The 26,249-nt window shown below is 38.2% G+C and overlaps 2 protein-coding genes across 3 annotated transcripts in view; one reads left to right on the top strand and one right to left on the bottom strand.

Annotated features, from left to right (window-relative positions):
- Positions 1 to 2,360: 2,360 nt before the first annotated feature.
- Positions 2,361 to 14,767, top strand: LOC107745627 (protein FAM78A-like). 2 transcript variants are annotated; one of them, XR_001640616.1, is made up of 4 exons: positions 3,301 to 3,367; positions 4,321 to 4,454; positions 5,773 to 5,837; positions 5,921 to 6,193. XR_001640616.1 is itself a non-coding variant. In XM_016559545.1 (2 exons), exons 1-2 carry the CDS (start codon positions 3,075 to 3,077, stop codon positions 13,985 to 13,987), a joined length of 819 nt encoding a protein of 272 aa, XP_016415031.1. In that variant the 5' UTR covers positions 2,361 to 3,074; the 3' UTR covers positions 13,988 to 14,767. The 2 variants fall into 2 exon arrangements, 1 of the variants encoding a protein (XP_016415031.1); XM_016559545.1 differs by lacking the exons at positions 4,321 to 4,454; positions 5,773 to 5,837; positions 5,921 to 6,193 and adding an exon at positions 13,462 to 14,767 and having other exon boundaries at positions 2,361 to 3,367.
- Positions 14,768 to 21,233: 6,466 nt separating this feature from the next.
- The window catches only part of LOC107745626 (nuclear pore complex protein Nup214-like), a 60,012-nt gene continuing 54,996 nt past the window's right edge, over positions 21,234 to 26,249 (bottom strand). Inside the window, exons 36-38 of the mRNA XM_016559544.1 lie at positions 23,512 to 23,666; positions 21,643 to 21,682; positions 21,234 to 21,560 (exon numbers count right to left, since the gene is read on the bottom strand). Of these exons, the coding sequence (XP_016415030.1) occupies positions 21,524 to 21,560; positions 21,643 to 21,682; positions 23,512 to 23,666 (232 nt within the window). The 3' untranslated portion in view covers positions 21,234 to 21,523. The remainder of the gene's footprint in view (positions 21,561 to 21,642; positions 21,683 to 23,511; positions 23,667 to 26,249) is intronic.

The raw sequence follows: 26,249 nt of genomic DNA, 5'->3' as shown, positions 1-26,249 counted from the left end.
CTAACAGGAATAGAAGGGCAGTTTTTTAAGCATATTTCATAAATTAATTGTATTCTGAAGCACAGTATAAAACACTTAAATGAGATATTTGAAAAAGAACTCTTATCAAAATTAGAGAACACTTACAGATACCTCCAAGTTATTGGTGTTAATCTGGCACCTGCTGCTAATTTCCTTAATTATATGACAAACCCTATTTAACTGGCAGCATTCCTCTAATTTTCACAGATATTGCAAGATGATTCTAAGGTGACTGAAAGCCTGCGGCAGGATTGTCTTGTTCAGATGAAGGCCAAAGGGAAGACACTTTCAGCCACTGCAAGAGAAGTTGGTCGTTCCAAATCTGTGATTTCTAGAATATTGCAGTTTTACAATACACAAATTAATTCAAGTCCCCCCAAAAGGCTGGTTGTCCATGTAAGACAACTGCACGAGAATACAGGAAAATGCAAAGACTCTCAATGGGGAATCGGTTCAACACTGCAGCTGGAATTGCTCACCAGTTCAATGCTGAACAGGGTATGGATCTGTCTCAGCACGTTTAAGAGAAGTCAGATTGAAAGCGCACTCTGCAGTGACCAAGCCTCTCATCAGCAGAAAGAATCAAAAGTCTAAGCTCACCTTTGTTGAGGAGCATGTTGTGTGGAGAGAGGAGAACTGGTCCAAAGATCACTTTAGTAAGTAAGTTTAGTAAGTTTCATTTATTTGGGTCAGATGGGAAACATTATGTTCGGCGTCAAACTGAGGGAAAGACTGAACCCCGAGTATGTAAACAAGTCAGTGAAAGGTGGAGGAGGAAGTGTCATGGTTTGGGGATGTTTTCTGCAGCAGGAGTTGGGCCTCCTTATACAGCTACATTGCAGGGTGAATGCAAATGTTGATCAGAACCTCCTTCAGCAACATGCATTCTCCTTCCCTGCAAGCATCTCTGAATCAACCTGCAATTTTCATGCAAGACAATGCTCCCTGTCACACTGCAACACGGGTAAAGCAGTTCTTTGAAGCTAAGAACATTGAAATAAGATCAGAGTCCTGATCTAAACATGATTGAAAATCTCTGGAAAATACTTGGCAGCAAAGTTATGGCTAAGAAACCCACTACAGTTACCGAACTATGGAAGAGACTGGAAGAAAAGTGGACCAAGAGCACACCAGCGCAGACCTCTACAATTCCTACTAACTTCTGACAGCTGTAACCCTCCAAAATTTTAGTTGTAATCTTCTTTCGTGCTATAGTGGTTACTCTTCTCTAATTTTGATCACTGTGTTTTCCACAAAATAAACGTTTTTTGTTGAAATGCCTTCGTTATTTTGTCAAATATGTTAGTAGAACAGTATTCCCCACAGCTATTCCTTCAAATTTTGAGCGCTGAAGATTAATCAAGTATTTATAGATTGTTCTATAATTTTGATCTCCACTGTATATCAGCTTTCATTTCACAGACTTCTATTGTTTTTATTTACGGCTAGTTACAAATTCTACAATATCTAACCCACACCTTAACCCTAACAGAAACTTGCTGTATTTTTACCATTTAAAAAAATACTTAATTTACTTGATTTTTAAATAGTTTTTAAATATGAGGACACCCCAGAAAGTTGGGTTTGACAGATTTAGCTTTATTCCTAAACCACATGTGAAGCATCAGCTGGCCTAAGTTACCTCGGAGCAGTCCAGAGAATCAGTGCAGAAGGCCAGCTCTTTTGATCCTGCTCACAGTCGCTGCGATCAGGTTCAGTTCAGACATCAATTCACACGCACAGAAATACTGTAATACAGCTTGGTTTTGGAAAACATCTTCACTGTATTAGTAAACTAAACAAGGCTTCAGCATCCATCACGGTCCGCTCCATAACAGAATTACGAATACTACTATGCTAAAGGTATACACCGCTTTTTAAATATTAATTACGTACAAAGACGTACGCCCTACTGATTGGCTGCAAAGCAGAGACCTGACCAATGAAGATTTGGCTCATGAATATTAGTATAATCACGTGACTGGACGCTTCAATAAGACAGCAGCAACCTCACGTCTTTAAATATTAATGAGCTCTGTCTTCACCGTAGTAGGAATCGCATATATGACAGGAGCTTCGGCGTTCTCCAAGGTGCTTAAACGCGGGCGCACTTTTATCATCTTTCTGACATGAATATTTAAAACCAGCGCGCTATTTCCATATGAAGCGTCTTAGACTTTTGCTGCTGCCTGTAATCCCTTCAAAATATATAAATATACCACATCATTTTCGCCCAACAAACTGCACGAGCACCTCTCTCAGCACGCGCCGGGGAGCGGAAGTGACGGCACGGGCGCTCCGAGTGGAGCAGCTGCAGCTGATACGGTGACGCTCACAGCGCTGCGGGACGGAGGCTGAGCGCAGCACCGGCGCGAGGATGAGGATGGATTATAACTGATGAAGAGAGACGCGAAATGATGGGCTGTTCATCACAGCATTTGTGTTCGTGACAGCGGGACTGATTTATTCACCTCTTATGTTTGTTCATGTGGGCTGATGAAGTTCACCTGATGCTGAGTGAGACGGATCGTTTACTCATAAGTGCATAAGAAAGTGAGCTTCCTCCAACTGAACCTCAAGGACAAACTCACGAAATGTAAATATTCATTGCAAAAATAAAAATAAATAATTGCGTTACTTTTGATACCCAAACCGTCTATAGCAATTTTGCGCGCTTTGTAGTTGAAATTTTTTTTTTTGCGCACCAAATGCCAGCAGTATTCTGAGTGGATGGATTTAACCTATTTATTTTCATCTACAAGCACTGCTGTGAGGGTTACGACGCGGAAATGCCGGTTTGATGATGATTGGAGAACGTTATGTGTGAGCGGAGCTTTATAACGGTCCGCCAATGACGGAAAGTTGACGAACATTGTTTGTATTTAATTTAATTTTGTTTTCTTTTATTATTCGACAAAATAACGTGATGTTTTTGTTAATAAGAAACGCTGTTTTAAGTCCTGACGCGACACCGCGACGCGTCGTTTAGCGTTCTTCTGAGGGTGTCTAGTGTGCGTTATTCTGAGGGTCAGTGTGTGTCCTTCTGTGGGTTCATGTTCTACTGGCCGCTCGTGCTGCTGGTGATGGGCTGTATTCAGAGCATCAGATGCAAACCCAAGAGTTTCCGGGACAGCATCATGGTTCTGGAGGTGAACTCCTCCATCGACTCGAACCCCACCAGCATCGACGAGTCCTCCAGCGTGGTGCTGCGCTACCGCACGCCGCATTTCCGCGCGTCCGCCCGGGTCCTGGTGCCGCCGGTGGCCGGTAAAGAGAGCTGGACGGTCGGCTGGATTCAGGCGTGCAACCACATGGAGTTTTACAACAAATACGGATCCAAAGGGATGTAAGTATATCTGACAATCAACACAAACACTACATCACACCTTCTGCCTGTTACAGCTCAACACTATAATGCATGACATGAATTTATGTTATGTATCATTTGCTGGATTATAACAATTTACAACACTTATACTGTAGAAACTACAACTGTAGCAACTTTTAACTAAAGCTTTGTCTGCCATGGTAAATATTTTTGTATGAGAAATTACTGAAAAGACATGGTAACACATTGTTTTAGTGTTCTAATTATACGTGTTACACGCACTTACTATAGCCTGCGAGAGTAAATAATGCATAATGACATGCAACTAGCCCTAAACCAAACCCTAAACTTAAAGTAAGAACATTAATTGCACTTCAGCACTTAATTGTATAATTTCACTGTAACAAGGACAGTGTAACCAGAAACAACTATCACATCAAATACACACAGTTTATTAGCAGTAATTACACAGTCATGTTGGACAGTCAGAAGTCAGCAGTCTTCAGATGTTTTTCGTCGATGATAGTGTATTTGTTATACATTTCTGTTATTTCTACAGTTATTTACTGTATATCACCCAGTATAATACTGCAAATCAATTCCCTGTACAGTAAATAACTGTAATTTCCTTTGCACCATGGGAATTTTCTGTGGAGTCAAACACCACATACAGAGACTTACTGTATTTTTTTTTATTTGCTGTATACTACTGTATTTATTGGTCTCTTCAGGCCATTCCATTGAGTCCCCCCCCACACCCTAGTTTTTTACATTTGAGTTAAATCGCTTGTAATGATTAAATAATAATGACTGGTAAATCCGTTTGTCCTTCAGAAACAGCGCGAGCGCCTGGAGTACTAGAAATATCCCGGGGCATCAGTTTACTGTCCGGCATCCATTGTAGATCTGATCACTAATTAAAATGGGTTCTGTATTGTCTTTTGTCGCGTCGCGCCTCTCGCGTCCGGAAGGTAGACACGGAACCAGCACGGCAGCGCCGCGGGTTTTGCCCGGGGATTGAACCCGCGAGCGGAAGGGATCCGGAGAACATCTGCGCTGTAAGTCGATGCTCCTTACGAGAGAATAAGAAAGACCAGCAAGCAAGGTAAAAACATATGTATGTATGTCTGTGTTTTTGTCAGTTTTTTTGCACACCAGTTTATCGTAAACATGGCGGTAACATAAACTTCACCACTGTAAACTGCGCTGTCTTTTACCGAATTAAAATTATTTAACGAGGAACACTTATCTTATATTAAAGGTCCCATATTGTCAAAACTGAAATTTCCTGGCTTTTTTCATGATAACTGAGGTCTAGGTGCTATGTAACTACCATATATGTTTCAAAACATAAAAATGCACACAGCCTGCATAAAGTAGCTGTGATTTTTCAAGAACAGTTGTGACTTCCGTAAAAAGTTGACGTCAGAACTACACAGTCACCGCCTTCAGTCACCACCCCGAGCACCGCCCACCGTCCCACTCTCCTTTTGCCAAACCCCCAGACAACATTGCGTCCATGCCATTGCTGAGCAACAACAACACGGAAACATGTCGAAAAGGTTAACTTTAAACATGAAACCAGATCGGCTGACCTGTAACTTTACACTCTCACTCAAAGGATGGACGATCTGACAGGATTGTTACTATGAGGTGGATCACATCTAACATGTATAGTAAAGACAAACTCACCGTGTCTATCTAGTCATGATGAAGATGTATATACATTTCAATTTCAGCAGGCAACTATTTTTACAGCTACATTATTGTTCCAGCCACAATTAATCACAACAATGTATATACAATTACAAATGATTATATATAAATCGTCAGTTTGTTGTTTCACACACATGCACACAGACGTTATTTCATACACAACATAGTCGTGAGATGCAAGAAACAGACATATGGCAAGAAATCTGTAGACGCGCCCATAACAACAAAAGACAATACTTTATTGAACCTTTTCTAATACGAAGTGTGCGCTGCATACATGAACCTAGTTACCTCTGGTTGGCCTGACCGTGCGTCACTCAGAAAACAACAGGCCAGTCAGAAGAGAGGCTCATGAATATTAATTAGACAGGCCAAAATCGACCTGTTCTCAGCAGAGCTCCTGAGAGAGGAGCTGTAAAAATATATTGAGATGGTTTTTGGTACTTATACCACAAATATATATTCTTAAGGACATCAAAACCTAAAATAAAACTCCAGAAAGGTGTAAAATATGGGACCTTTAACATTGAGTTAACTAATGTGAAATTTTTTCAGGTGTCAACGTTGGCTAGTAGCTTATTGAGAAAATAAAATTGTATGTTAGTAAAAGTTTTATGGCCACCTTTCTAGTTTTGGCATTAGTTTGTTATAGTTTTTTTAATGGAATTTAAGATTTACTGCATTTTGTGTGTGGGTGTGTTTTAAAGGCATCTGCAATGAAGCACCAAGAAAGACGTGAGCAGGCCAGCCACACTGAGACTGATAATTCATGGTAAGAGAGTAACCTGCCTATTATTTTGAGAGGTTTGTGTAGGCTATTCCATATAGATGTGTAATTACTTTCTTGTTTTTCAGGGAACACATTTCTTTCTGTAACAAAGTGGATGGTGAACAAAGATGGCCTACGTTTTGGAGCAGCATCTGGGATTTGAAGATGCCTTATATCTATTCTTTGGCTGCTTATATTTTTTCCCCATTATTTTCCTGTTGCCTCAGGATTCTTTGTGAGGATAAATCCAGAGGATACAACATAATGCACTGCAAAAACAGGAGACAGGAGAAATGGTGAAGATGCACTGTTCCAGCATCGGAAGACTGTGTATTTTTAAGTGTTATATGCAATGTTTTAAATAAAGAATTTGATATTTTGTAATAATTGTGTCTGTTTGAATTGAATGTCAGTAGTACCTATGTAGGAGAAAAAAAAGAATTCTATATAAAAATGATAAAAATCTAATGAAATCTATATTCAAATGAATGAATACTGATGACTTGGATTTTTTTTTTTACAGTAATTGCACTGTATTACATGATCACAGTACCACATAGTTACTGTAAAACTGAAATACAGCTGTAAACAGTAGGGATGTGCATCTCATGACTCAGGCCGATACGATACGCATCTCGATGCATAGCCAACGATACGATACATTAAAGATACATATGAAGCAGCTACCGATGCGATGCGATACGATTCACCCTTGTTACGATGCAGTGCGATCCGATTTCGATTCGATTCAACACAATGCGATTTGTTGCAATGGAGAAAATATAAAAACCGATGCATTGCATCGTTAACTTTTTATGCCGATGCACCGAGCGAATCGGGGAATCTTCCCATCCCTAGTAAACAATGTTGATGTTTACAGCTAACAATGTCTAACAGTGTGCTCTTTTAAATTGAACTTCTCAGTGTTTTCAGTGATGCTACAAGTGATTTGGGAAGCTCAGATATGTCTAAACGTTACTGCCAAACCAGTGTGAACATATGTGACAGACACATTGTGCATGTAGGATCATCTTGTCGTTTTGTCCGTGCTGTGTACAGCGTGATGATTTGATCATGTATGTATGTGTGTGTGTGGTGATACTACATTGCCTGCATACCGTTAGAGGTTTCACTTGTCCTACTTCCTGTTGAAGAGGCTACACTTTGCCCTATTTCCTTTGTGAAACAAAAAATACACCCTTTGGTGTCTTAAGATATCTGGAGACTGCACATGCTCAGCCTCCACATATTCCTGGAAACAAGAGCACAGAAATGATCATGCGTTTAAAATAAATGACGCAATGACATGATAAACTTGTGAAAGCAGCCGTTCATCATAATACTTCGTTTTTTAATCACTAGTTCCACTTCCTTTGTAAGTCGATGACAACATATCCTTTATTGCAGCTCTTTACATTCTTCTTATGACTGCAAGAACGTATTTGAAATTAGTGTTATTGCAGACAGTAAAGTGATACGCACACATTTACTGCAGATATCACAGCATTACTCAGTTTCATGTTTGAACAGACAAATTCCTTTTTGCAATTTTCCAGCTGCTCCTTTTGCACTTTTACAAGAAAATAATATTGCCGTCTTTTACTTCAAAATTTTGGATTTAATTCAGTGTGTTGCCTTTTTTGGCAATTACTTGTAAATCTGCTAGCATTTTCGGTAACACTTTATTTCGATAGTCCACTTTAGACATTCTATTAACAGTAAGTAACTTTGCAACTACATGTCAACTAGCAGTTAGTCGAGTATTAGTAGACTGTCTGCTTAACACTTAAGACTATCTTCTAACACTTTCTTTGTCAACTTATTCTACTAACCCTAAACCTACCCTAACAGTCTACTCTGAGAGTTAGTAGACATGTAGATGCAAATTAATGAGAATTAGTTGACATGTAGTTGACATGTAGTTACAAAGTTACTTATAGTTAATAGAATGTCTAAAGTGGACTATCGAAATAAAGTGTAACCGCATTTTCTGAGCAAAAATAGTTTCTGCACCAGTTTTTACTGAGTGTAGGACATTTCAGCAAACACAAGCCCGTCTGAAGGATCTTTACATTAAAGCACGCTCACAGAATCGTCTGGTAACGCTCTTGACTGATATTTCAGCTGCTGTTCTGGCCTGATAATGCCGGTCCTGTCGAACATTTACACACTCAGGAAACAAAACACTTGCATTTTTTTGAGTCACATTCTCTCTTCACTGTCTGAAGCACATCTGTTCTGCTCATATTTCATGATTATATGAATGTCAGCAACATTAATCTTTCATTACAGATTATTATTTTACCTAAAGTAAAATAATACACAGTAAAGCCACAGTAAATGGTTCATTTAAGGCAAGACACACCAGGTGAATAGTGTAAATATGTTAACTAATAGATCTCACCTTAATTTTCCTCAGTTGATTAATCACAGTACAATAAAACAAATGTTTTGTATTACGTTTTCTAAAATGTTATGTTTAAATATCAAATTAAAAGTCTAAATTAAAAACAAAAGTACTAATATGCATAAATCTGAACACTGGATTAAGCCAAATTCTTGTTTGATTTGTTGGCATATTAAAGGTTTTTCCAGAGGGGATTTTGGATTTCTCTTTTAATCATCCCACACTCTCAGAAAAAAAGGTACAAAAGCTGTCACTGGAGTGGTACCTTTTCAAAAGGGACACTTTTGTACCTTTTAGGTACTAATATGTACACTTTAGGTACTTATATGTATCTTTAAGGTACCAATATGGACTCTTTAGGTACAAAGGTGTGCCTTTTGAAAAGGTACCGGCCCAGTGACAGCTTTTGTACCTTTTTTTCTGAGAGTGCATTATTCAGAAAATACGGTCAACCACCAGAAACAAATGAATTTTCATCATATATATATATATATATATATATATATAACCCCCTCAGTAAAAGCCTTCAGAATATAGATAGGAGTACAATTTTAAAGTTTGGTGTATGTAAAAGAAAAAACTCTTTAAAGATATGAATTGAAACTGAAATACGCAAAGAGATAAAGTGCAATAGAAAATAATGTGTTTTTTGAACCTTAAACCGCATAAACACATTTCATTACACCAAATACACAAAATAATGTTCTTTTTAGCAACGTCATATGACCCCTTTAAATGTGTATTTTGGATGTTTTCTTTACACTAGTCTGAAAGAAGACATTATATGGAAGCAAAATAACCTCAAGTTCGACCAGTGCATGAAATAAAACAATGTTTTTGCCTGTATCTTGCCTTAAATGGTTGATATTCAGAGGCGAACTGAAAGATGCGGGTTTGTATAAGATGTTTCCTGTCATGTGTTGAGCTGAACTGATGGTGGTGTGAGATGGAAACTGCATGTTATTCAACGCCGGTTCTTTCCATTGGCATTGAAGTGGGGTTTGTTCCAGAGAACATCAGTTGACGTGTCTGAGATCAGTCTGAATGTTGTCAGTAAATTGTGCTGTTAACATAAATTTACTTATGAATTTAACCTTAAACATCTAATGTCATTTCCTTATTACGGCTGTGCAAAATACCAACAGTTATGCATGATTACTAACTTCTAATGTTTTAACCCAATGTGAAAGTATTTATGTGTTTTGATCTATATATGAGCCAGTAGATGAAAAGCTGATACATGAAAACATGCAAATAGTGTGATATTCCTATGAAAGAAAAACCCCAAAACAAAAGAAAATGTTTAATTGCAAAAGCACCACACACCAAACAAATTGATCAGACAATATAAGTTCAGTATGCTAGTAATTATATTTATTATATATTTTATATCATATTTAAGTTCTTGAGGACACACATGTAAACACTAAACCTTCCCAAAAAACCCAACCATAACTCACATTAGACATTATTTAATAGGAATATTGAGCAGTTTTTTTCACGAGGGCATTTGGGTACATACATCATAAACACACACACTCACTCACACACACACACACACACACACACACTCAAAGCATTTCTATTCTTATTCCCCTGATGATAATCAAAGCCCCTCGTGTGTTCATGTCATGTGGCTCTTTCCCATGATGCTCTGCTGCTGATCCGTGAGTTCTGGGAGAAAGGTCATGGTTTTCCTGCATCAGGGAATCGATAGGCCAGAAGCTCTGCGGTTTGTTCCGCCGTCACCCGCATCTGTGCTGATTGTGCTGTACGGTGAAGGTCATTGAGAGAGGCTGCCCTCTCAGCATCACTGCCTTCACTGCTTAAAGGCACAGATCACACCAATCAGACTTGTGTGATAATCAGCTCACCATCATGACATGTGTCAAGTCAAGTCAAGTCACCTTTATTTATATAGCCGAAGAAATATAGAGTTGAGTATCATCAGCATAACAGTGAACGCTAACACCGTGTTTCCTGATGATATCTCCCAAGGGTAACATGTAAAGCGTGAAGAGTAATGGCCCTAGTACTGAGCCTTGAGGTACTCCATACTGCACTTGTGATCGATATGATACCTCTTCATTTACTGCTACGAATTGATGGCGGTCAGATAAGTACGATTTGAACCATGCTAATGCACTTCCATTAATGCTAACAAAGTTTTCTAGTCTATGCAAAAGATGTGTGACCATCATTCATCTGTAAAACACAAAAGAAGATGTTTAGCAGAATGCTCACACTGCTCTTACACAAAGCATGAATTCTGTTGAGTTCAAAAACTGACAAACAATGAAGTACTATTATTATTAAATATATTATTAAAAAAATATTTTTAAGTGTGAACTGAATGTATAATGCTTTCAGACGCTCAATTGCATGTTAATTGCCATTAAATGAAAATTTATAATAGGTTAAAAGTATATTAAATGCAGTTAGCTGAACTTTAGTGTCTTTGTAAGTGTACACTCTAAAAAATGCTGGGTCAAATACAACCCAGTGCTGGGTAAAATAGGGACAAACCCAGCAATTGGGTTTTTTTGACCCAGCGATTGGGTTACTACCCAGAAGGTTGGGTTAAACATTTAACCCAACCGCTGGGTTAAACCAACCCAATTGCTGGGTTTGTCCCTATTTTACCCAGCACTGGGTTGTATTTAACCCAGCATTTTTTAGAGTGTAGGACTTTAATACATCTTTATATGTAATTTCATAATTGTGTTTGAAATATTGTTAAAGTTACTGCTGAATGTACTGACAGGCATTTATGATAAACTAAAAATATATGTTAATGTCATTTCTATTGAAACTTGTGTGTCATGTATTTAAATCTATTTGTAATTACACATTCATAATGATGAAGATGTAGTTTAGTAACTTTGAAGGTTACACTTTTAAGGTGTCATTGTTACAGTGTAATTGTACAAATAAGTACTGAGCAATATTAATTACCAAAATGTACTTACTATATAATTAAGATTAGGGTTTGGTTTAGGGTTAGTTGTTTGTAATTATACGTAATTTACTGTTATTACTATAGTAAGTAAATGTAAGGCGTGGAACAAGGACACTAAAGTAAAGTGTTTATTTAACATAAAGTAAAACCCATTTAACATATATTAAATGTAATATTAAATAACACACTAGTTAAAACACTAGTTGAATAACACACAGTTAACTAAAACTAAACCATAAAAACATTTTTGTTACTTGAAATAAAATAAATGTTAACTGAAATAAATTATAAAAATGTTTCATTTAGCTTAAATTTAAGTACTAAAATAACTAAAACAAAAACTGAAATAAAAAGGAATAAAAACAATATAGACATATTTAAAAATAACAAAATCTAATACAAATTACAAAAACACACAACAAAATTACCAAAACTTTAAATAAAATTAACATGTAAGCAGAAAATATAAACATAAAATCAAATATTAATAAAAACTATAATAGTACCACAATGATACTAAAATAGCAGTTTTAAATATTAGCAGTTTAAAGTAAAACTTTTAAAGTCTATGTAAAAGCAATTCAGAGAATCGTTTCTAAACACATTATAAATGTTAGAAATATATTGCTGAAAACACGTCTGATGACTGTGAACTATGTAGTACTGAACTGTGGAGTTAAACAGTTAAACAGTTTTTCACCATTTTTGTGTTCAAGATTTTTTGGGCGGGCCTGAAATCCTGTCTCGATGACGCACTGGAGCCACTGAGCATGACCCCTCCCCTAACACTATAATTAATAATTTGAGCGCATTAGCATCAGTGGTTTGTCCGCTCAGTTGCGAGTTACTGTCATTACCGTAAGTTACTACAGCCTACAGTTTGCTAGCAAGCTATGCCTTTGTCACGTAAATGCATAATACCAAACATGTATGGCTGTGTAATCCGTGTATCATTCGATCATTCGTTTTTTGATTTAATATTGAATAAAGTAAACTGTGACAAATCATACCCAAAAATTCTTCATACAGTGGACTACCAGTAAAACTGATACAAATTTGGGACCAAAAATTATTCAGACCGAGTCTGGGAAAAAACATTGAAGTTGGGGTTTGCATGAAGCTGGATGACAGCATGCCCGGGAGACTACAGGCTGTCATTAAGGCTAAGGGTTGCCCGACTAAGTATTCATAGTTGTGTAAATACTGTCATACTGTCTGAATAATTTTTGGTTGACTGTAATCCATTACATACCTTTCTATCAAAGTTATCTAACATTATCAAGCTGAATTTGTTCTGACACAGTTTAACTCTGAGTTCTTGTCATATTTTATTACCATGTTCTAAACTATAGCGAATTAACTGATAATGTGAGAAATGTTGAAGGTGTCTGAATTTTTTGTTTTTTGACTGTTTCAGTACTCGGTATCGGCAAGTACCAAAAATAAAAGTATCGGTATCGGGCGAGTACTGGAAAAAGTGGTATCGGTGCATCCCTACTTTCAATATTAAATCAAAAAACGAATGATCGAATGATACACGGATTCTGTGTAAATCCAATTAAGCTGCATTCATTCAGCATGTAGCAGTATTTGACAGTTGAGAGAGGCGGCAGCTTTCCCGCGAGTGGGCGTGGTTTCAGTGCAGACAGTGGACACGCCCCCAGGATTTGACAGCAGCTTATTTTTTCAAGATTTTGCTAACTTATTTTATTTACTTGGTTGTTTTTTTTGGTTTTTGTTTTTTCATTCAAATTCGTCTGGTTGGTTAATACATTTTTCTGTGGTGTGACAAACTCTTTAATTTGACATTATTATAATGTATACTTTTTAAAAGTGTACTTAACTGTGCTAAGAAACAGTCATGAAAGTGTCTCTTTAAGTACAATTAAGTGGTCTTTTATTTCATTAATATTATACTAAATGCAAATACAGATTTCTAAAAATTTGCTGTTCAGATTTGAAGTACACTAAAAGTGCACATTCAATACAATGAAGTGCACTTCTTTTTCACAAGAGCAGAGATGTGAAGCATGAGTGATGGTGGTCGCTGGAGCCGATAGAGATGTGTGTTTGTTATTTATTAAAGGTCTCTTTTGATGGACAGTCAGACTCACATCACCATTCTATGTTTAACTTCCTCTAAGCGCTGGAATAAAAAGCATCTCTCGCCTTTGGCAACTAGTGTTCTGCTTTCTCTAGAGTCAGCACACTTCATTCAGCCCAATTGTTGTCATGCTCTCATCCTCCGGTGTGTCCCACAGGTCCAGCTGGGAGCTGCCGGATCTCCAAGATGGAAAAATCCAAGCCATCAGCGACTCGGATGGCGTCAACTACCCCTGGTACGGCAACACCACCGAGACCTGCACCATCGTGGGTCCCACCAAGAAGGACACCAAGTTCACCGTCAGCATGAACGACAACTTCTACCCCAGCGTGACGTGGGGCGTCCCAGTGAGCGACAGCAACGTGCCCATGCTCAGCAGCATCTGGAGGGACCAGAGCTTCACCACGTGGCTGGTGGCCATCAACCAGGCGTCGGGCGAGATCCTGGTGCTGCAGACGGTGCGCTGGCGCATGCGTCTGCACATCGAGGTGGATTCCGACAAGCCACTGGGACAGAGAGCCAGGCTGTGCGAACCCATCACGCAGGAGCAGCCGCAGGTGCTGGGGAACAACGATGCCATCCCGCCCAACGCCATGGTCAAACCCAACGCCAACGACGCTCAGGTGCTGATGTGGCGGCCGCGGACAGGCGAGTCGTTGGTGGTCATCCCTCCCAAACACTGAGACCAAATCGGGTTGGGAATCACTGTGCTAAACGCCACTGCAAAAAGACAAAGTGGGAATATTGCATCTCAGACGGATGGAAAGAGCGTCCGATTCACGCTGCCTTAAGTTTACATTGCTTTCACTGCAAACTCTTCGCCTTAAACCGAGTGCAATGCAGTACACCTCGCACATCCTACCTGTCCCTATTTGCACTGGATGTGTCCCAGTTAGTCGTCATCTAATGGGACTGCGATGACCGCCGTGCGCCCAACCAAACGAGGACACAGTCCTTATGCATTCAGTGTTTTCAGCACGAGCTTCAGTGTTTTAGTTTTCCGTCAACCAGCCACTTCCAGTGTGTTCTACAAGAGAGTCTGAACCGAGAGTCCAAAAATATATATTTTCTACTACATATGAGTTGCTGTGTCAGTCAGTGTCAAGACGTCATGGCCAATCGATAGAGTTCTTATGAGCTAACGCGCAATCGGTCCAATTCTGCTGGTGTTTGAATGAGATGTGCATACGGCGACAGGAGCGCTGATGGCTGCATCTGCTCTCGTCATCCATCTGCTCCTCAAATCAAACACCATCAGCAGAAGCTGAAGAGAGAAACGTCACGTGTCGTTCTCTAATGAATGCACTGAAAAACCCTAGAATGAGTGAAACTCGTGTCCAGGCAACAATTCTGCACAAGAACTAGACATTGTTTTCATGGCAGTACTACAGATGTGACCATGATGTACGACAAAGGTTTGAAAAAATTCTGATTTTTTTTTTTAAGAAGTCTCTTCTGCTCACCAAGGCTGCATTTATTTGATCTAAAATGCAGTGAAAAGAGTGAAAGCATTTATAATGTTACAAAAGATTTCGGTTTTACATAGCCTAAATGCTGTTCTTTTGAACTTTCTATTCATCACAAAACCCTGAAAAACAAAAGCGTATCACAGTTTCCACAGCACAACTGTTTTCAACATTGATAATAATCAGAAATGTTTCTTGAGCAGCAATTCAGCATATTAGAATGATTTCTGAAGGATCGCGTGACACTGAAGACTGGAGTAATGATGCTGCAAATTCAGCTTTGATCACAGCAATACATTTTAAATTGTAATAATGTTTCACTCTTTTTACTGTTTTTTTTTTTTTTTTTTGATAAAATAAATGCAGCCTTGGTGAGTGAAGAGACTTCTTTAAAAAATCTTGCTGATTCCGAACTTTTGACCAGTAGTGTGTAAATACTTTAACATTTTTATAATATATTTTTTGCATTGCAGTGTTGAGAATTTGAGGTCAAATTTGCTTAAAATTCATGCAAATGACACTTAAGCACAATTTTTATCCATTTTGCAACTCGATAAGATTAAACGCACTTCAGCGCTTCCTGATGCCATTTGTTATTGATCCCATTGAAGGCCTTATTATACTGAGATGTGATTGTGTTGATGGACAGATGAGCGTTGATTATGTGATTTAGTCCAGCTGGAGTCAAACGCTGACCAGCATTTATATGCACACATGGATTGAACGCCACAACAGACACTGAACTTTACATCCATCTTCCTCAGCGCACCGGACGTCTCCTTATACAATCTACTAAAAGACCATCACGTGTGTTTTATTTCATCAGACGCTTTTGGATGTTTGAGTTCATCTCACATGACGTGGGTCTGCATGTGTGTGTGTCTGTTTGGATGCTTATACACAATGCAGTGTTGCCAATTTAGCTAGATTTAGCGACTTCCGTGCCCCTTTTGAGACTTTTTTCAAAAGTTTAGGAACAAATATAGCAACTTCTTGGACAAACCTTATCTAAGTTCTCATCTTGCCCACTGATCTACGTTCATCTTTATATAGTTCAGTGAATTTGCCTTTGTGATGTCATCTAGTTACATTTAGCTACCAGTTTTAGCTACTTTCAATTGAAAGCAGTTGGCAACACTGACACAATGACTGAAGAATTCGATTTCAGATTTCTGAGATTTGTACTTCCAACAGACTTTTATCCATCATCAGATCAAATACATTCACTATTAAACGCTTGCGTTCATGTCAAGACTCCTCATTCTCACACGATTCCTGCTGTTTGGCTTGAAATACTGACCAGATGAGACACAATATGACATCTGACAGACAGTAAATCCACAATAAATCCTCCAATCATTTAGTTTTGATATGAAATAGTAACATTGAGTTCCTCCAGCTCCATTAGCCGCACAACATGTTTATAGCTACTGCAAGTGTGTGTGTGTGTGTGTGTGTGTGTGTGTGTGTGCGGCGTCAGACTTATTTTTTTCCCTTTTCAGAAGGAATGATGGGATTTTTGGCCGTTTTATAGCTTTGACAATAATACTTGAAAAACAGAAGTGTAGTGGGAAACATTTCAAACTGTGAAGATGCACATTTGTGAGAACAAAACATTCAAAGACAGCTGCATTTTTCATGAAGAATAAAACTGTGAAATTCAGCAGAGACTCTTGTCTTTTATTCAGTGCGAGTGTGGTGTCTCTGCATTTTGTTTGTTTCTGCATCTTTTATGCGATTAAAGATCAAATATTAATATTCTGATGAAAACAAGAGATGCGGGAGCTGCAGGATTAATAAAGACATCGACAACCAAACGCACAAACACAAGAACATGACTGAAGAACGAGAGATTATCACAGATATAGTAGCTATAGTACTTTATTATTTTCATCAACCTCGTCAATATATCCAAAAGTTTGGGGTTTGTTTGCTTGTTTTTGAAAGGAATTGACACTTTTATTCATCGAGGAGGCATTATAATGTTACAAAAGATTTCTATTTTAAATACATGCTGTTCTTCTGAACTTTAGATTCATCAAAAATCCTGAAAAATAAAATGTATCACAGTTTCCACAGCACAACTGTTTTCAACATTGATAAAAATCAGAACTGTTTCTTGAGCAGCTAATCAACATATTACCCAGCAAGCAATAGCCGTCATTTCAACGTCTCGGTTAAGTATAGACCCGATATAGTCCGGCTATGTGTAACCCACTTCTAACCCAAAAAACCTTGAATTTGGTTTCATGTCGTTTTTTGGCAAAGAGTTTTGGTTCCTTGCCGCTGTCGCCTCTGGCTTGCTTAGTTGGGGACACTTTATTTCCAGCGATATCGTTGACTTGATTGCAAATTATTGCAAAGATACTATTTAAACTGAACTGATGATGACATCACTGAATTCAATGATGAACTGCCTTAACTGAAAAATTAGTGTTTACTATTGTCATTTTTGCATTATTGACACACTATTTTCCTAATTAATGCTGTTCAGTTGCTTTGACACAATCTGTATTGTTAAACGCGCTATATAAATAAAGGTGACTTGACTTGACGTCTAATAGATGTCTTTTAAACGCAAAATTGCTTGCTGGGTAGAATGAATTCTGAAGGATCACGTGACACTGAAGACTGGAGTAGGCCTAATGATGCAAATCTTACCGAACCAATAGTGTAAATGTATTTTAAAGCAATTGGCCTTGATGTATTACAGTGTCATTTTGGCGTAAGATCTTCCTGTATTCTTATTGTGCGCAGATGAACTGCAGACTGTGGCGGGTTTAGATCATGTGTATCTGCAGCTGGTTTCATCATAGTCTCCCGTGGATTTAAGCGTGTTTGATAATGGAGCGTATTATCCCATTATCCGTGGTTGAAGACGAGGCTTAAACTAAAGCAGCCGAGAGACTGAGAGATTAACAGACTCGATCCCAGAGCGCAGACACTCCAGCGGCATGATGGGATTGATCTCTAGACACCAAACTCTGATCATCTGCAGACAAGATGAAAATACAAACTAGTGCACAGCGACTGAAGAGCAGACGCTCACAGAGCTACAGATGCATTCGTCTGCATTCACTGCTATATTTACACGCGCCTCTCCTGCACCTGTCTCATTCTATAAACACAATCTATAAGATATTAAACAGACAGACGCCAGATGCTTATGTGGAAAAACAAAACCTCCTCTAATGCCTGAGGAACTACAGGAAGATGCTGGTCAAAATGAAATATCATGATGTATCGCAGGGTCAAAGGACAATGCGCTCGATACGCGGCGCATCTTAACCGGTTTCAGTGGTTACTCGGGTAAGTTTAAGTGTAGTTTCTGCAAACTCAGTTTTTTTTTTGTTCAGAATCTCTTATAGAAGAATCTGGATCTGGAAGCACTCGAGGCATTTGAAGAGACACTACTGTGATGATAAGAGCCTGACTGACTGACACACACACACATGTCTGGTTTGCTATCCTTGTGGGGACTCTCCATAGGCGTAATGGTTTTTATACTGTACAGACCGTATATTCTATTGCCCTACACCAACCCTACCCCTAAACCTACCCCTCACAGGAAACTTTCTGCATTTTTAGATTTTCAAAAAACTTAATTCTGTATGATTTATAAGATTTTGTACCCGTGGGGACCACAATTTAGGTCCCCACCGTGACACGAGTCCCCATGAGTCTGTGTGTAGTCAGGTTTAAGTCCCCACCAGGATATATAAACCAGTACACACACACACACACACAATTTATCATCTCATTAGGAAATAAATCACGTCAGGAATGAACGACAAATATTAAGGCCTAAAATTAAGATTTATGTATTTTAATTGCATTTAAAATGTCCATGCATTTGGATTGCAGTTTTAACAAACTAATAAACTTAATGCAATGAATATTTGTCAGTCACACATAAAAGAACAGATCAGATTTCTGTAATAGTACTAATAAACTGAATGTGTTTAAAGTGCACATTAACCAGGTTTATATATATTTTCATGTAAAGTCAAGTCACCTTTATATAGCGCTTTATACAATACAGATTGCGTCAAAGCAGTTTTACAGTGTTAAACAGAAAAAAACGTGTGCTGATAATGCAAAAGGACAATAGAACACAGTCCACTTATCAGTTAAAGTCAGTTCATCGTTGATTCAGTGATGTCATTGTCCAGCTCAGTTCAGTTCTCTTCCAATAGAATCTGTGCAATCAAGTCAACAAAACTGCCAGAAATTGTGTCCCCAACAAAGCAAGCCGAAGGCGACAGTGGCAAGGAACCAAAACTCCATTGGTGACAGACATGGAGACAAAAAAAAAAAAACCTTGAGAAACCAGGCTCAGTCGGGGAGCCAGTTCTCATGGTGTGGTTTAATTCCAGACTGCAACACAGTCAGATTGTGCAGAGGACTCGTCTGGTTCTTGTGGTCTTGTGCCGGTGGCCGACAAGGTCTTCACAGGGGATCTGTCTCTAGAGTTCGTCTAGTTGACATGGTCTCTGCTGACATTCGGGGCTGTAGAGGTCATCTCTAGGTGCTGATCCACCATCTGGTCTGGATACATACTGGATCCGTACGGCTAGGGTGACCTCAGAATAAGAATGAAAGAGACTAAAATTAGTGTAGATGCGAGTATATCGTGTGTTATGGGAAGTGTTCCCGGTTCCGGCTGACCTAATCAATGCAGCCTAACAATCCTTTAACGGATTTGAATTATAGAAATGCGATAGTGTATTATGTGTACGTCAGGTTAAAGAGATGGGTTTTTAATCTAGATTTAAACTGACTGAGTGTGTCTGCCTCCTGAACAACACAACTCATCTCTTTCGACGCTACTTGACTTCATCCTAAATTTTTAAAAAAATTATCTTTATTTATTCCTTCCCTTTCTAGCTTGTACTTATTTGAACAATGCCTAAAACTTGGTATTGCGAGCACTTCCTGTGACTGTTTGCCTCTTTAAGAAGAATCGCTTTATGTATTCCCCGTTTTGGATAAAAGCGTCTGCAATCTCATACTAACTGAACATTGCTTGTTCGACAGCTAGTCACATTTTAACCATGTTCGTACTTTTGGTCACACTTTATTTAAAGTCCAATTCTCACTATTAACTAAGCCTTTTGCCTCAAACTCCTAATGTGCTGCTTATTAATAGTAAGGCAGTTAAGTTTAGGTATGGCGTAAAATTAATGGATCTAGAATATGGTCATGCAGAATAAGGCACTAATTTTGTGCTGGTTGGAGCTAAACTCTGCAGGAAAGTGGATCTCGCGAGCCAGATTTGAGGATCACTGGTTTAGATGATTTAACAAGTTTATAGTCCTGTCCTATAGCAGAGAAAGAGTGGAAATGCTCTTCTGGCTGGACTTCCATCAAGCACAACGAACCTCTTCACATGATTCAGAATGCAGCGGCAGGACTGGTCTTCAACGAGCCCAAAAGAGCCCATGTTACACCTCTCTTTATCTCCCTGCACTGGCTGCCGGTTGAGGCTCGCATCAAGTTCAAGACATTGATGCTTGCACATAGAACAGCCACAAGCTCAGCACCCGCCTACTTCCACTCACTACTACGAATCTACATCCCCTCCAGAAGCCTGAGATCCGCTAGTGAGCGACGCCTCGTGGTACCATCACAGAGAGGCTCAAAATCACTTTCCAGCACATTCTCGTTCACCGTTCCTGGCTGGTGGAATGATCTTCCCACCCCTATCCGGAATGCTGAATCCCTGACAATTTTCAAGCGATGGCTGAAAACTCATCTCTTTCGACGCTACTTGACTTCATCCTAAATTTTTAAAAAAATTATCTTTATTTATTCCTTCCCTTTCTAGCTTGTACTTATTTGAACAATGCCTAAAACTTGGTATTGCGAGCACTTCCTGTGACTGTTTGCCTCTTTAAGAAGAATCGCTTTATGTATTCCCCGTTTTGGATAAAAGCGTCTGCAATCTCATACTAACTGAACATTGCTTGTTCGACAGCTAGTCACATTTTAACCATGTTCGTACTTTTGGTCACACTTTATTTAAAGTCCAATTCTCACTATTAACTAAGCCTTTTGCCTCAAACTCCTAATGTGCTGCTTATTAATAGTAAGGCAGTTAAGTTTAGGTATGGCGTAAAATTAATGGATCTAGAATATGGTCATGCAGAATAAGGCACTAATTTTGTGCTGTATAAGTACTAATAAACAGCCAATATGCTATTAATATGCATGCTAATAAGCAACTAGTTAACAGTAAGAATTGGTCCTTAAAATAAAGTGTTACCTTACTTTTTAGCTGAATAAATGTAATTGTTTTCACAATGAACAGATTTATGCTGATTCTAAGCAATTTGAATTAAAAGCATTTTGGGAATTTAATTATTTAAATCAAATCAAATAGATGGAAATAATTAATGCAATTACTTTTTGAGTGCAGAAATCTGACCCATTTCATTTATACACGAGTAAAAAAATATGCATCACATAAATTTTATTAGTCTTTTATGCCATTGAAATACATGAATTTCAAATAGAGGCCTAAATATTGCCTGAATATTTTTTACAGTGTGACAGTAAAGCACAGAAATGAAAAGTACAGTCAACAGCGCTTGAGTTTATTTCACATTGTGCAGTTAAAACAGAACAAACACACTGAACATAAAACAGGAGGACATCAGCACATGTTAAGAACATGAACCTCATGGCACATTCAATCCTGCGTGCACTATAAAATCACAGCAGATCAGATCAGATGACGTCAGTGTCCGCAGATCAACTCCTCCAACTGTTGAACGTCTGAGACGAGGGTCTGGAAAAACATCAGAGACATGAATGTGTGAGCAGAACTCTGACGGATGTGTGTGAATGAACGTGAATGACGAAACACTTACTGGTTGGCGTTAGTGTTAGTGTTCCCAAAACCTCCAAAACCTACAGACATAATCAGAGAGTCAGACTTCATCAGCAATGACAGGTGAAGGTAAAGTGGTAAAGAGGTCTGGAGTGGGTTTATCACTGTAACTAGGTAACGTGTGACACACAGCGAGCAGCACTCGAGTCTGACTTTGGTGATTTATCACAGGAGATGCAGAGAATGCGAGCGCAGCAGAGATAGGAGCTCATGAGAAACAGAACCTGCACTGAACGACACTATTTAGCACTTCAAAAATCTCAAAACCAGTGTTGTTATTGGTAACTCAAACTATAATTAGAATTAAAACGATTGAAAAAGGGTTGTCATTAAATGAAATAAAGCTGAATAAAATATAAATATTACATTAACAACTACATTTAGAAAATTAGTAATGCTGCCTTTTGGTTAAAGTACTCAAATTACTTAAATTATATACAGTATATATATAATTTTGTTAAAGAAAAAGCACAAAATTACAAACTAAAATGAGAAACATTGCTTTCCCAACTAGAAAAGATTTTTTTTTTAAGCTAAATAATAATGAGAATTATTATTATTAATTTATTTACAAAAGCACACTAGACACATTAAGTATTTTTAATTAAGTGTAAGTTTAAGTACTAAAATTACTAAAACTAAAAAAAAAAAAAGCTTAAAAGAAAAGCTTAAAATTGAAAACGGCACATAAAAATCACAAAAACTAAAATTAGAAATGTTGCCTTAGAAAACAACCGAAAAAAAAAAAAAAACATGGAAAAAAGTAAAAAAAAAAAAAAAAAACTGACAAAATTATCAAAACTAAAATGAAAATATGAGTATTATTTGACAATGAAATCTGACCTTGGTTGTATTCAAATCATGAAACTAGATAAAAATTTCTCAAGACAAACTTTAGGTTTAGCTTGAAGTTTGAAACAGTTTAAACTTTGAAAGTTTAGATGGATGGATAGATATGGTCAGATGATAGATACAGTGGGTATAGAAAAGAATCACCCCCCTTTAAAATAATCACATTTTGTTACTTTGCAGCCTGAAATGAAGACAGACAGTTTACGTACAAAAATGTGTCCGTCTTCATTTCAGGCTGCAAAGCAACAAAATGTGATTATTTTAAAGTGGGGTGATTCTTTCTATACCCACTTTAGATAGATTTAAAAATATTTGTTAGGAAGCTTAAATGAGTGGTTGCTAGGGTGTTGCTATGCGGTTTCTAGGGTACTTGGGGTGATTGCTAGGAAGTTGCTATGTGGTTGCTAAGGTACTTGGGGTGGTTGCTAGGTGTCTAGGGTCTTCTGGGTGGTTTCTAGGGTGTTGCTAGGCAGCTGCTAGGTTGTTCTGGATAGTTGCTAGAGATTGTTGCAGTCTGAAGGTCTGGGCTGGGTTTGATGGATGTAGCTCGAAAGGAGGAGATGCAGTTACAAATTTAGTCTCAGAATAATATATAATAATAATAATAAGCTTAAATAAAATATCAGTAGGTTGGCTTATAACGGTCTCTACACATTTCGCGTTATAGGCTTTCTCAAGCCAACCTAATTAATATTTAAATTAATGAGCATGTCAAACTTTTGGCCAAAGTTGTGTGTAATGCAAGATTATCAGGTAAAATGCTAAAGCATGTGATCATCCAGATTTCTAGTTCAGAGACTCAAGCTCCACAAGAAAAGAAACAAACTGCTACAAAATGTAGTTTGAATGAAACTGGTGTTTGATTACAGTGAACCAGCCAAACGCAGCACGTTCTCCTGCTGCGGCTGTAAGGGGAAGCAGAATAACAGCAGCATTTGATGCCGAGGGCCTGTGAACTCCTGACCGCTGTCGGTGTGAAAGAGACGCGTGGTCTCACCTCCAGACGAGCCGAAGCCGGAGAAAGCGCCGCTCTGAGTGCCGAATCCCGACGGCGGCGGTGGCTGCTGCTGCGCCAGACTCCCGAACGACGGCGCCGCCATACTCGAACCCGCTAGAGAGCTGAACGATGACGTATTCTGAGGAGACCCAAACCTGAAACACACAAACAGAAGCATGCGTCGCCGTCAGAGGCTGAACATGTGACACAGATGGCAGTGGGTTTATTTGGGTGAGTTATGCGGCGCGACACAAGTGCGACACACACACACGTCTGGTTTGCTATCCTTGTGGGGACTCTCCATAGGCGTAATGGTTTTTATACTGTACAAACTGTATTTTCTATTGCCCTACACCTAAACCTACCCCTTACAGGAAACTTTGTGCATTTTTAGATTTTCAAAAAACTTAATTCTGTGTGATTTATTAGCTTGTTTATCAATTTAGGTCCCCACCGTGACACAAGTCCCCATGAGTCTGTGTGTATTCAGGTTTAAGTCCCCACCAGAATAGAAAAACACACAGACACACACACACACACACAGGATTAGATCACAGCACACATCACTAAAATAGCCCTGAGCTCATCCGTCATAACACGACTCAGATATACTCGTTTACTCACACTTAGAGTAGACCCTCATGCTGCACGTGCAAATATAGCTGCAGTTGTTTCCAAACTAACCTGTTATTTTCCCTTTATGTTAGTAAGAATCTCCATGTGTTTTGAGCGTCTTGTATCATGATCTGTTCAAGTGCTTCACTTCATTTGCATGCTTATATTTGTTGCTCGTGATCAGGTTTTTTTGTTCTTGGCATTATCTCTGTCACTGACAAACACGTGAAGGCTGTTTTTTATTCAAGCGCTGTGTTGGTGTGGTTGTTCGTTTCATTCTGCTCACATGACTAATGATCAATATCCATGAATTATTCCACGGGACACTCAGTGTCTTGTCTCTCCGTCTCATTTCATTGTGATGCTTCAAAATGTATTTTCTGACATTTTCTCTGCTTTTAACTTTTTACTGTGGGAAAAGTTTCTCAAATAGAGGAGCACAACAGTCCAGATATCTTATGTGTTTACCTCCCAAAATAACAAAGCATATCGAATTATCCGTAAATGTCTAAAATTCAGTAAGTGATGGAGTTTTTAAAATCATATAATTTCTGCACAAATAAAATGACTATCATATTGTATATCCATACAGAACAAACCCATACAATTGTGAAATAATTCAATTATTTCAGATTCCTTTATAGGGCTGCACAATTAATTAATAAATAAATAAAATCAGATCATAATCCTTTTTTTTTCTGGATTATGGAACGTTTTCTGGAATGCGTCAACAGTTTTGTGTCAAAATAAAAGTTTGATGGTTTAACATTTGAAAATGAAAATAAAGAAATTAAGAAAAAACATTAGTACTGTCATTTTACAAGCGCATCTTAAAATAACATTATTTTTCCTAAATAATGTTAATAATATTTTACAGTACATTTTTAAAAAATATTTAATGAAATTATCGCCTTTAGAACTTTAATTATTATATTAGGCTGAATTGCGATTTCTATTTTTCTCAGAATTTAAGACCACCAAAAATAATAAATAAGACTTCTGTTGTACCATTTAAGATATTTAAGACATTTTATGGTCTTACATTTGATCAAACTGATTTTAAGTCATTTGCAGACTGGCCTATTGATTCATGTGGATTACTTTTACAATGTCTTTATGAACATTTTGATGCTTGTAAGTTTTGGTTTTGTGCTCTTTCAATGGATGGACAAAAACAATGTGAGAAAAATCTCTTAATCACACCTGCTCGAGTGTCAGACCTGTTTGTTCAGCAAATCTACAGATGCTTGTCAACATAAAAGAAACATTTTCCTCTCTATTATAGTGTATTTTGACGTAAAGGTCATTTGTGTGTCATGATTAAAGAAGCTGCCCAAAGCATAGTCAGTCAAAACCACTCAAATCCACTTCAGTCAAGCAGAAATATAATCATGTTTGTGTTTCACTTCATCTCCATGCAATCATGTTGAGAAGCAGAACATACAGCAGCCGCACACACTCGAGTCTGCTGATCTCTCTCACGGCCTGTAATCTCCGCCACACACACACACACACACTCTCTGCATAACCTACATTCTGCATAATTCCTGACAAACACGCTCATGTGAACTCCAGGTGAAAATGACAATAATCCAACATTTAATTTCCTCATTCTGAGCATCTGCACACACGTCACGACAAACCGCTTGACAATGTCATCTGATCAACTCAAGACACAAAATACATGGACATTCATCTATTGTGCTGTCTAACATGAACAATAAAACGCAGCTCTGATCCCATCCCATCAGCTTCACTGCACTGTCACGCTTTCATCCAGTGTGTTTTCATGCACTGGGCCATTTTGGTCGATTTTGCTTTCATAACATGTCTTTCTTTCAAACTAGTGGAAAGAAAACACCCAAAACCCAAAAACTGTGGATTAAATCTTTTAAAGGGTTAGTTCACCCAAAAATGAAAATTCTGTCATTAATTACTCACCCCCATGTCGTTCCAAACCCGTAAGACCTCCGTTCATCTTCGGAACACAAATTAAGATATGTTTGATGAATTCTGAGAGCTCTCTGACCCTCCCATAGACAGCAATGTAATTACCACGATCAAGGTCCAGAAACGTAGCAAGGAGATCGGTAAAATAATCCATGTGACATCAGCGGTTCAAC

Source organism: Sinocyclocheilus rhinocerous, unplaced genomic scaffold (assembly GCF_001515625.1).
Source record: "Sinocyclocheilus rhinocerous isolate Xijiao unplaced genomic scaffold, SAMN03320098_v1.1 scaffold1489, whole genome shotgun sequence".
Lineage (NCBI taxonomy): Eukaryota > Metazoa > Chordata > Actinopteri > Cypriniformes > Cyprinidae > Sinocyclocheilus > Sinocyclocheilus rhinocerous.
Note: the sequence above shows the minus strand (reverse complement) of the source record. Positions and strands in the feature narration are given on the sequence as shown.